At 46.4% G+C, this 12,100-nt stretch overlaps 1 protein-coding gene across 1 annotated transcript in view; it reads right to left on the reverse strand.

Annotated features, from left to right (window-relative positions):
• Positions 1 to 12,100, reverse strand: part of LOC147978040 (uncharacterized) — a 31,407-nt gene continuing 19,307 nt past the window's right edge. Inside the window, exons 3-6 of the mRNA XM_087514627.1 lie at positions 1,604 to 1,784; positions 1,257 to 1,450; positions 608 to 1,076; positions 1 to 386 (exon numbers count right to left, since the gene is read on the reverse strand). Of these exons, the coding sequence (XP_087370753.1) occupies positions 1 to 386; positions 608 to 1,076; positions 1,257 to 1,450; positions 1,604 to 1,784 (1,230 nt within the window). The remainder of the gene's footprint in view (positions 387 to 607; positions 1,077 to 1,256; positions 1,451 to 1,603; positions 1,785 to 12,100) is intronic.

The raw sequence follows: 12,100 nt of genomic DNA on the forward strand, positions 1-12,100 counted from the left end.
CTAGTCCGACGGGTAGCACATGCTGGGACAAAGTGTCCCGGTCCGAACCCGAGTGACCACACCGGTGAGGGGTGCGGCCGCAGCAACGGGGGCCGCAACAGGGGCCGCGGCGGGGGCGGCCGAGGAGGCCGCGGCATTAGGGGCCACGGCAGAAACGGGGGCTGCTGGGGGGCCGCGGCGACGGGGCCCACGGGGGCCGCGGCGGGGTCGGCCGAGGGGGCAGCGGCAGTAGCCGCCGTGCCAGGGGCCACGGCAAGGGCCGCAGCGCCAGGGGCCGCCGGCGCAGGGAGCGCGGGCAGGGCCGACTCCGAGGCGCGGCTGGGCTGTTCGCCAGAGGTGGGGGCAGGGGCGAACCGCGCCGCTGGAGACGCTGAAGGTGACGGTACCTGCTAAAACGGGAACACCAGCTCATCAAAGTACACATGCCACGAAGTGAAAACGCGGTGGGACACTGGATCATAGCACCGGTAACCTTTGGTGTTGGGAGGATAACCAAGAAAAATGCAAGGAAGTAACCGGGGTGCGAGTTTGTGAGGAGCAGTGGACACGGTGCTAGGGTAAGAGAGACACCCGAAGATGCGAAGATCATCATAAGATGGAACCGCACCGAAGAGGAGCTGGTGAGGAGTGTAGTTCCAGCGGGAACGACAGGGGCGAATGTTAATGAGGAGGCTGGCGGTCGCGAGCGCGTCCGACCAGAACCGAGGAGGCACGTAGGAGTGGAAGAGCAACGTGCAGACACAGTCATTAAGAGTGCGAAGGACGCGCTCGGCGCGACCATTCTGCTGGGACGTGTAGGGGCATGTGAGGCGAAAGATGGTGCCGTGGGATGCAAGTAAATTGCGGACGGCGACGTTGTTAAACTCCTTGTCGTTGTCAGTTTGCAACGCGAGAATGGGACGACCGAACTGTGTGGTGACATATAAATAAAAGGCTGTGAGTGTGGCAAGAGCATCGGACTTGCGACGGAGAGGGAATGTCCACACATAATGAGAAAAATCATCCAATATCACCAGATAGTATAAATAGCCCGTGTTGCTAGCAACCGGGGACGTCCAAATATCACTATACAATAGCTGAAATGGAAAGGTGGAAATGTTTGTAGACTCGCTAATGGGAAGACGAATGTGCTTGCCAAGACGGCAAGCCTCACAAGTATGATCGTCGACTTTATTACATGAGAAAGAAAAACTATGAAGAATCTGACGCATAACGGTGAAGTTGGGATGACCAAGAAGGGCATGCCAAAGATCGACACTGGTGACGAAGGCGACGGGACGACGGGTGGTGGTGGCGCCGGAGGGGTGCACTGGGTAAAGCTCGTCCGGGCTGTCACATCGCTGGAGTACCATCCGTGTACGGGCGTCCTTCACAGAAAAACCGATATCGTCAAATTCAATGGTGATAGGGTTCTCACGAGCACGGCGACGAACAGAAACAAGATTAGTAACTAAGTCAGGAGACACAAAAACATTAGACATATGGACATGAGTAGAAGTAGACGGAAAAGACATATGACCGACATGCGTAATGGGTAGGAAGGAACCGTTACCAACGGTGATACGGGTGGGAGTATGAACGGGAGTGGCAGACATGAGGTTACCGGGATGAGCAGTCATGTGAGCGGTGACGCCCGAGTCCACGTACCATTCACCACCGCAACCATAAGAGCTCGGTGATAGGGCGGAGTGCAGGGCGGCGAGCAGGGCCGGGTCCCACGGCGGCAGTACCTGAGTAGGGTAAAACCCTCCGTAGGCCGGCGCGGGAGCTGCACCGAAGGCTGACTGAGTTGTTGAAGAAACATACCAAGTTCATATGGACAGAGGAATGTGAGGCTAGTTTCCAGGAGTTGAAGAAACGTTTGGTTACCTCACCAGTGTTGATTTTGCCAGACCAGACCAAGGATTATGAGGTGTATTGCGACGCTTCACGTCGAGGACTTGGAGCAGTGCTTATGCAGGAAGGGAGAGTTGTTTCATATGCCTCAAGACAACTGAAGCCTCATGAGTTGAATTATGCCACGCATGATTTGGAGTTAGCAGCAGTAGTGCATGCATTGAAGACATGGAGACATTTCCTCATTGGAAATCATTGTGAGGTGTACACGGATCATAAGAGTTTGAAGTACATTTTCACAGAGAAGGAGTTAAATCTCAGACAAAGGAGATGGTTGGAGCTTATCAAGGATTATGATATGAAATTGCATTATCACCCCGGAAAGGCTAATGTAGTAGCTGACGCATTAAGCTGTAAGAGCCATGTCAATACATTAATGACAGGAGAAATACCAAGGGAGTTAGCAGAAAATCTTCGTGAACTATGTTTGGAAATAGTTCCGAGAGGCTATGTAGCAGCATTGGAGATTCAGTCAACCTTGATGGATAAAATCAGGGAAGCTCAGAAAGCTGACAAAGAGATTGCCGCTATAAAGGAGAAACTGAGCAAAGGAAAAGCTAAAGGATTTCTTGAGGATGAACACGACACCCTATGTTTTGAAGACCGTGTTTACGTGCCCAATGACCCGGAGATCAGGAAGTTGATTTTGCAAGAGGCACACGACTCACCGTATTTGATTCACCCAGGAAATACCAAGATGTATTTGGATTTGAAGGATATTTTCTGGTGGACCGGAACGAAGAAGGATATTGCGGAGTATGTAGCAGTTTGTGATGTATGTCAGAGAGTAAGGCAGAGCATCAGAAGCCAGCAGGATTGTTACAACCATTGCCGATACCCGAATGGAAGTGGGATAAGCTAGGCATGGATTTTATCACGGGATTGCCCAGGACTCGTTCAGGCTATGACTCGATTTGGTTTGTAGTTGATCGATTGACGAAAGTAGCTCATTTCATCCCGGTAAAGACCACTTACACCAGTGCTAAGTTGGCAAAGATATACATGACCAGGATCGTATGTTTGCATGGAGTTCCAAGGAGTATCGTATCAGATAGAGGAACCCAGTTTACCTCAAAGTTCTGGAAGCAGTTGCACGAAACTTTGGGTACCAGGCTAGAATTTAGTACAGCTTTTCATCCATAGACAGATGGACATACCGAGAGAGTCAATCAGATTTTGGAGGATATGCTGAGAGCTTGTGCGCTAGATTACGGATCTAGTTGGGACGATAATTTGCCATATGCAGAGTTCTCTTACAACAACAGTTATCAAACTAGTTTAAAGATGGCCCCTTTCGAAGCTTTGTATGGAAGGAGGTGCAGGACACCGTTGTCGTGGGACGAAGTTGGAGACCGCCAGTTGTTTGGATCTGACTTGATTAAAGAGTCTGAACAGAAGGTGAAGTTGATTCGCGAGAGACTCAAGATAGCCCAGTCCAGACAGAAAAGTTATGCAGATTCTAAATGCAAGGAGACAGTTTACGAAGTCGGAGATAGAGCTTATCTTGGAGTATCTCCACTTTGGGGAACAAAACGTTTTGGAGTTAAAGGGAAGTTAGCGCCACGATTTGTAGGACCATATCGAGTTTTGGAGCATATGGGAGAAGTGGCCTACAAGTTGGAATTGCCCGAAGGATTGTCAGGAGTACATGATGTGTTCCACGTTTCTCAGTTAAAGAAATGTCACGCGGAGATGGCTGACATACCGTTGAGAGACACGGTGCCTTTGGAAACTATTGAGCTGGATAACGATTTGACCTACGAGGAGAAACTAGCTAAGATTCTCGAGTTTGCCAGCCGAGTTACTCGCAGCAAAGTTATCAAGTTTTGTAAAGTTCAGTGGAGCCACCACACGGAGGATGAAGCCACCTGGGAGCGAGAGGAAGATTTGCTCAAGGACCACCCTCACCTATTTTCTAGCCAACCCGAATCTCGAGGGCGAGATTCATCTTAAGGGGGGTAGGTTGGTAACATTCCAAAATTCCAATTTGGAATGTTATACATTAGATCATCAATGCATATCATATTTTATTTTGCATTTTGGTTGATCCTAGAAATTCTACGCAACTCAATGACCCACGGAGAGAGTTGGGGATTTCGTTATTTTCATATTTGAGTTCTCTCAAATTTTGAGAATAGGATCATTTGATTTTATTTATTTTATCATCAATTATTTCTACTACAAAAATATGAGAGAGGGAATAAAATGACTTTCCCAAAATAAAGAAATATTGAGGATTTATTAATAAAATCAAATAAGATTTTATTTCGGACTTTTTCGGTGTTTTATTGAATTTAGGAAAAAAGTGCGTTTTTCAAAATTGAATTTAGGGCCCAAATAAATGTTCACCTTGTGCAGCTTGATTTTAGAAGCCCGTGAAAATTTATTTCGGAATTTTTGGAGTCCGTTTAGTATTTCTTTTTATTTTTCTTCCAAGCGGAATAATTAAAAAAACGAACCGACTCCGGGCCGTACCCGAGCGGGACACCGCCCGGGGGCAGCCTTTAAATAGCGCCGCCCCAGCCCATCAGCCCTGCCTCGATCCGTGCGCGCCGCCGGAGCCGCCGTCGCCGACGATCCCGCCGCCCGAGATTCGACGCCGCCTCGTTTTCCGTGCCGAAAAAAAAAGAAAAAAAATCGGCGTTCGTCGTTTTTCTTTTTCTCGGATTAAATCCGCGATTTTTCTGATCGCGATTCCTGATTCGATTTTCGTTTTAGTTTAATTTTTCGCTCGTTTATCGGAATCAGGCGATTCAAACGCCTAGAGATTCGTCTCGAAACCCTCTATTCGTTTAACCAACTTAAAAAAGTTTTTGCTACTGTAAAATTTGCCCTAGATCCAGATTACTAGAACGAAGTTGTTTTCTTTTGCCGTTTGACTTTCGTTGTTTCGTTAGATTTGATTCTTTTTGCCAACCGGAGTTCTTAAGTTGAAATTTCTGGTTAGATCTCTTATTTGAGTTTTATCTATGCATTAGATGAGTACTTATTGTATGCTTGTTTGTTTGTCTGCGATAGAATACCCGGAGTGCGCCGCCTGTTACTTCGAATCGTTAGGTTTCGCGGATTGTCAGCAAGGCAAGTAACACTTTGATCATACCTTTTCTACTACCCAGTTTTATTGCATTAGATCAATCCTCGCACATTGCATGATTAGGATCTAATTAAATTGTGGGATGGGAAGTAGATGAGGTAGTACCTATTACCTGTTATTATCAAACCTTTGGGAGTTACTTCTACGTTTGCTTATTATGCCATGCTATGCTAGTAGACGTGGATTGGGTGAGTGATATCCATGACAGATGTGAGATTGTTAATTAATGGTTTATCTAAGGTGGCAACTTAAACACACATCTGGGTGGATTGAGGCACCTGGGTATTCCAGGACTTGCCTGTTTTCTTTTGGACCGCCACCCAGGCTCAAAGGGATCATGAGACTATTCATACTAGAAACTTCCGTGTGCAGCCACAAGCTATTATGGGCTCTAGCATAGTTGACTAAGTTGTGTGAACTCTTACAGTGGTAGACTAGCAGATGTAGGGGATGTAGGTGGTACGGTCTACCCGATCGTAAGGTGCTAGCGCTTCTGAAAGACTATGTCTCGGTCATCCGTCTTCTCAAACACCATGTAGTGCGAGAAACCAAATGGAGGCGATCGAGTCTTGTGGGGAAAAGTGGACAAACCTCTGCAGAGTGTAATAAACTAATCATGGTTAGCCGTGTCCCCGGTTATGGACATCTTGAGTATCTAGTACTTGGATTTTCATGTGAATCTCAACATGTTACTCTAAATTAATTTTGTTGGGTTATGTTTAATGATGATATTTAATTGGGATTGAGAATGCTGTCAACCATTCTCAATGTTTAACAACCACCATGATAGTAATTAAATTTTATTCCTTTGAAGTAGGGAAAAATTGGCTTTACGCAAAACAGTAACCATAGAGCTTTCCACCAGCCAAATATGCATATAGTATAGCTATTTCATTCCATTACTCTCTATGTGTTACCTTGCCAGCATATTCCATGTGCTGACCCGTTTTCGGGATGCAACGTTAATGTTGCAGACTTTTCAGACGACGATTAAGGAGTTTTTAGGTCGTGGTTCTATACTCAGTGATGCCGTTGGAGTTGATGGACTCACTTATCTTCCAAGCCTTCCGCTGTTATCGTTATTAGATGGCCTTAAGCCATACTTATTGTAATAAGTTCTCTTTTGAGACACTCGATGTAATAAGTGTGTGATTGCTACTCTGCTATAAATCCTCTGAGTACTGTGTGGTGTCAGCATTACTGATCCAGGGATGACACCGGAGCACAGAGATCAGACTGTTTGAGGTCTGGTCGCTACAGAGATGGTACAGAGCACACGCTGACTGTAGGACGCGACCAGTAAGCTAAAGACCTAGATCACTATTCACTCTCTTCTCTTCTGACTTCTCATCTTTTCTACTCTTTAGGATGGTGGATGCAAGGAACAAGTTCACGCAACCGGATGAAGATACACCCTTTGGACGATACTTGAAGGATGTCACTAGATACCTGAACATAGGAGTACCAAGCTTCACAGGAACCTACAACGCCACTTTACCTGAGGAAGAGCGCTGGATGATTCAAGTTCAAGTTCTAGGAAGGACGTTCATGCCAGTCACCGAGCCCATAGAGTTTTCTTTTGATGCCCCAACTTGGAGTCTAGGAAAGAGCATGGCAGCTCACATCACCATGGGACGCATTGGAAAAGTTGTTGGAAATATGCCCAGAGGCAATAATAAAAGCATTATTATTATATTTCCTTATTCATGATAATTTTCTTTATTCATGCTATAATTGTGTTATCCGGAAATCGTAATACATGTGTGAATAATAGACACCAACATGTCCCTAGTAAGCCTCTAGGTGACTAGCTCGTTGATCAACAGATAGTCATGGTTTCCTGACTATGGACATTGGATGTCATTGATAACGAGATCACATCATTAGGAGAATGATGTGATGGACAAGACCCAATCCTAAACATAGCACAAGATCGTTTGGTTCGTTTGCTAGAGTTTTCCAATGTCAAGTATCTTTTCCTTAGACCATGAGATCGTGTAACTCCCGGATACCGTAGGAGTGCTTTGGGTGTACCAAACGTCACAACGTAACTGGGTGACTATAAAGGTATACTACGGGTATCTCCGAAAGTGTCTGTTGGGTTGACACGGATCAAGACTGGGATTTGTCACTCCGTATGACGGAGAGGTATCACTGGGCCCACTCGGTAATGCATCATCATAATGAGCTCAAAGTGACCAAGTGTCTGGTCACGGGATCATGCATTACGGTACGAGTAAAGTGAGTTGACGGTAACGAGATTGAACGAGGTATTGGGATACCGACGATCGAATCTCGGGCAAGTAACATACTGATTGACGAAGGGAATTGTATACGGGGTTGCTTGAATCCTCGACATCGTGGTTCATCCGATGAGATCATCGAGGAGCATGTGGGAGCCAACATGGGTATCCAGATCCCGCTGTTGGTTATTGACCGGAGAGCGATCTCGGTCATGTCTACATGTCTCCCGAACCCGTAGGGTCTACACACTTAAGGTTCGGTGACGCTAGGGTTGTAGGGATATGTATATGCAGTAACCTGAATGTTGTTCGGAGTCCCGGATGAGATCCCGGACGTCACGAGGAGTTCCGGAATGGTCCGGACGTAAAGAATTATATATAGGAAGTGCTATTTCGGCCGTCGGGACAAGTTTCGGGGTCACCGGTATTGTACCGGGACCACCGGAAGGGTCCCGGGGGTCCACCGGGTGGGGCCACCTATCCCGGTGGGCCCCATGGGCTGAAGTGGGAAGGGATCCAGCCCAAAGTGGGCTGGGGCGCCACTTCCCTTAGGGCCCATGCGCCTAGGGTGGGGAAACCCTAAAGGGGGGGCGCCCCCTTGCTTGGGGGGCAAGCCCCCCACCCCTTGGCCGGCGCCCCCTCCTAGGCCCCCCTATATATAGTGGGGGGGATGGAGGACCTCTTACCTTTGCCTTTGGTGCCTCCCTCTCCCTCTCCAACACATCCTCCTCCTCCATAGAGCTTGGCGAAGCCCTGCCGGAGTACTGCAGCTCCACCACCACCACGCCGTCGTGCTGCTGCTGGAGCCATCTTCCTCAACCTCTCCTTTCCCCTTGCTGGATCAAGAAGGAGGAGACGTTACGCTGACCGTACGTGTGTTGAACGCGGAGGTGCCGTCCGTTCGGCACTAGGATCTCCGGTGATTTGGATCACGTCGAGTACGACTTCCTCATCCTCATTCTTTGAACGCTTCCACGCGTGATCTACAAAGGTATGTAGATGCAATCCAATCACTCGTTGCTATATGAACTCCTAGATGGATCTTGGTGAAACTGTAGGAAATTTTTTGTTTTCTACAACGTTCCCCAACAGTGGCATCATGAGCTAGGTCTATGCGTAGTTCTCTTTGCACGAGTAGAACACAATTTGTTGTGGGCGTAGATGTTGTCAACTTTCTTGCCGCTACTAGTCTTATCTTGCTTCAGCGGTATTGTGGGATGAAGCGGCCCGGACCAACCTTACACGTACGCTTACGTGAGACCGGTTCCACCGACTAACATGCACAAGTTGCATAAGGTGGCTGGCGGGTGTCTGTCTCTCCCACTTTAGTTGGAGCGGATTCGATGAAAAGGGTCCTTATGAAGGGTAAATAGAAGTTGAAAAATCACGTTGTGGCTTTCACGTAGGTAAGAAAACGTTCTTGCTAGAACCCTATTGCAGCCACGTAAAACTTGCAACAACAATTAGAGGACGTTTAACTTGTTTTTGCAGCAAGTGTTCTGTGATGTGATATGGCCAAAGTTGTGATGAATGATGAATGATATATATGTGATGTATGAGATGTTCATGCTATTGTAATAAGAATCACGACTTGCATGTCGATGAGTATGACAACCGGCAGGAGCCATAGGAGTTGCCTTTATTTTTTTGTATGACCTATGTGTCATTGAGAAACGCCATGTAAATTACTTTACTTTATTGCTAAACGCGTTAGCCGTAGTAGTAGTAGTAATAGTTGGCGAGCAACTTCATGGAGACACGATGATGGAGATCATGATGATGGAGATCATGGTGTCATGCCGGTGACAAGATGATCATGGAGCCCCAAGATGGAGATCAAAGGAGCTATGTGATATTGGCCATATCATGTCACTATTATTATTTGATTGCATGTGATGTTTATCATGTTTTTGCATCTTGTTTACTTAGAACGACAGTAGTAAATAAGATGATCCCTCATAATAATTTCAAGAAAGTGTTCCCCCTAACTGTGCACCGTTGCGACAGTTCGTTGTTTCGAAGCACCACGTGATGATCGGGTGTTAGATTCCAACGTTCACATACAATGAGTGTAAGACAGATTTACACATGCAAACACTTAGGTTGACTTGACGAGCCTAGCATGTACAGACATGGCCTCGGAACACAGAAGACCGAAAGGTCGAGCATGAGTCGTATAGAAGATACGATCAACATGAAGATGTTCACCGATGTTGACTAGTCCGTCTCGCGTGATGATCGAACACGGCCTAGTTAACTCGGATCATGTTATACTTAGATCACTGAAGGGATGTCTATCTAAGTGGGAGTTCATTGAATAATTTGATTAGATGAACTTAATTATCATGAACTTAGTCTAAAATTTTTTACTATATGTCTTGTAGATCAAATGGCCAACGTAGTCCTCAACTTCAACGCGTTCCTAGAGAAAACCAAGCTGAAAGACGATGGCAGCAACTACACGGACTGGGTCCAGAACCTGAGGATCATCCTCATAGCTGCCAAGAAAGATTATGTCCTACAAGCACCGCTAGGTGACGCACCTGTTCTCCCTGCAGAACAAGACGTTATGAACGCTTGGGAGGCACGTACCGATGACTACTCCCTCGTTCAGTGCGGCATGCTTTACAGCTTAGAGCCGGGGCTCCAAAAGCGTTTTGAGAGACACGGAGCATATGAGATGTTCGAAGAGCTGAAAATGGTTTTCCAAGCTCATGCCCGGGTCGAGAGATATCAAGTCTCCGACAAGTTCTTCAACTGTAAGATGGAGGAAAACAGTTCTGTTAGTGAGCACATACTCACTATGTCTGGGTTGCATAACCGCTTGACTCAGCTGGGAGTTAATCTCCCGGATGACGCGGTCATTGACAGAATCCTTCAGTCGCTTCCACCGAGCTACAAGAGCTTTGTGATGAACTTCAATATGCAGGGGATGGAAAAGACCATTCCTGAAGTATTTGCAATGCTGAAATCAGCAGAGGTAGAAGTCAAAAAGGAACATCAAGTGTTGATGGTGAATAAAACCACTAAGTTCAAGAAGGGCAAGGGAAAGAAAGCTTTCAAGAAGGACGGCAAGGGAGTTGCCGCGCCCGGCAAGCAAGCTGCCGGGAAGAAGCCAAAGAATGGACCCAAGCCCGAGACTGAGTGCTTTTATTGCAAGGAAAGTGGTCACTGGAAGCGGAACTGCTCCAAATACTTAGAGGACAAGAAGGCCGGCAAAATGAAGGTATATGTGATATACATGTAATTGATGTGTACCTTACCAGTACTCGTAGTAGCTCCTGGGTATTTGATACCGGTGTGGTTGCTCACATTTGTAACTCAAAACAGGAGCTGCGGAATAAGCGGAGACTGGCGAAGGACGAGGTGACGATGCGCGTCGGGAATGGTTCCAAGGTCAATGTGATCGCCGTCGGCACGCTACCTCTACATTTACCTGCGGGATTAGTTTTAAACCTTAATAATTGTTATTTAGTGCCAGCTTTGAGCATGAACATTGTATCAGGATCTCGTTTAATTCGAGATGGCTACTCATTTAAATCCGAGAATAATGGTTGTTCTATTTATATGAGAGATATGTTTTATGGTCATGCTCCGATGGTGAATGGTTTATTCTTAATGAATCTCGAGCGTAATGCTACACATGTTCATAGTGTGAGTACCAAAAGATGTAAGATTGATAATGATAGTCCCACATACTTGTGGCATTGCCGCCTTGGTCACATAGGTGTCAAACGCATGAAGAAGCTCCATGCTGATGGAATTTTAGAGTCTCTTGATTACGAATCGTTTGACACGTGCGAACCATGCCTCATGGGTAAAATGACCAAGACTCCGTTCTCAGGAACAATGGAGCGAGCAACCAACTTATTGGAAATCATACATACTGATGTGTGCGGACCAATGAGTGTTGAGGCTCGCGGTGGCTATCGTTGTGTTCTGACCCTCACTGATGACTTGAGTAGATATGGGTATGTCTACTTAATGAAACACAAGTCTGAGACATTTGAAAAGTTCAAGGAATTTCAGAGTGAGGTTGAGAATCAACGTGACAGGAAAATCAAGTTCTTGCGATCAGATCGTGGAGGAGAATACTTGAGTCACGAGTTTGGCACACACTTAAGAAAATGTGGAATAGTTTCACAACTCACGCCGCCTGGAACACCTCAGTGTAATGGTGTGTCCGAACGTCGTAATCGCACTCTATTAGATATGGTGCGATCTATGATGTCTCTTACCGATTTACCGCTATCTTTTTGGGGCTATGCTTTAGAGACTGCCGCATTCACTTTAAATAGGGCTCCGTCGAAATCCGTTGAGACGACACCGTATGAATTATGGTTTGGGAAGAAACCTAAGTTGTTGTTTCTAAAAGTTTGGGGATGCGATGCTTATGTCAAGAAACTTCAACCTGAAAAGCTCGAACCCAAGTCGGAAAAATGTGTCTTCATAGGATACCCTAAAGAAACTATTGGGTATACCTTCTACCTCAGATCCGAAGGCAAGATCTTTGTTGCCAAGAATGGATCCTTTCTAGAGAAAGAGTTTCTCTCGAAAGAAGTAAGTGGGAGGAAAGTAGAACTTGATGAAGTATTACCTCTTGAACCGGAAAATGGCGCAACTCAAGAAAATGTTCCTGAGGTGCCTGCACCGACTAGAGAGGAAGTTAATGATGATGATCAAGATACTTCTGATCAAGCTCCTACTGAAATTCGAAGGTCCACAAGGACACGTTCCGCACCAGATTGGTACGGCCACCCTGTCTTGGAAATCATTTTGTTAGACAACGGTGAACCTTCGAACTATGAAGAAGCGATGGCGGGCCCGGATTCCGGCAAATGGCTGGAAGCCATGAAATCCGAGATAG

The sequence above is a fragment of the Triticum urartu genome, chromosome 3A (assembly GCF_056163025.1).
Source record: "Triticum urartu cultivar PI428250 chromosome 3A, HENAU_Tu73, whole genome shotgun sequence".
Lineage (NCBI taxonomy): Eukaryota > Viridiplantae > Streptophyta > Magnoliopsida > Poales > Poaceae > Triticum > Triticum urartu.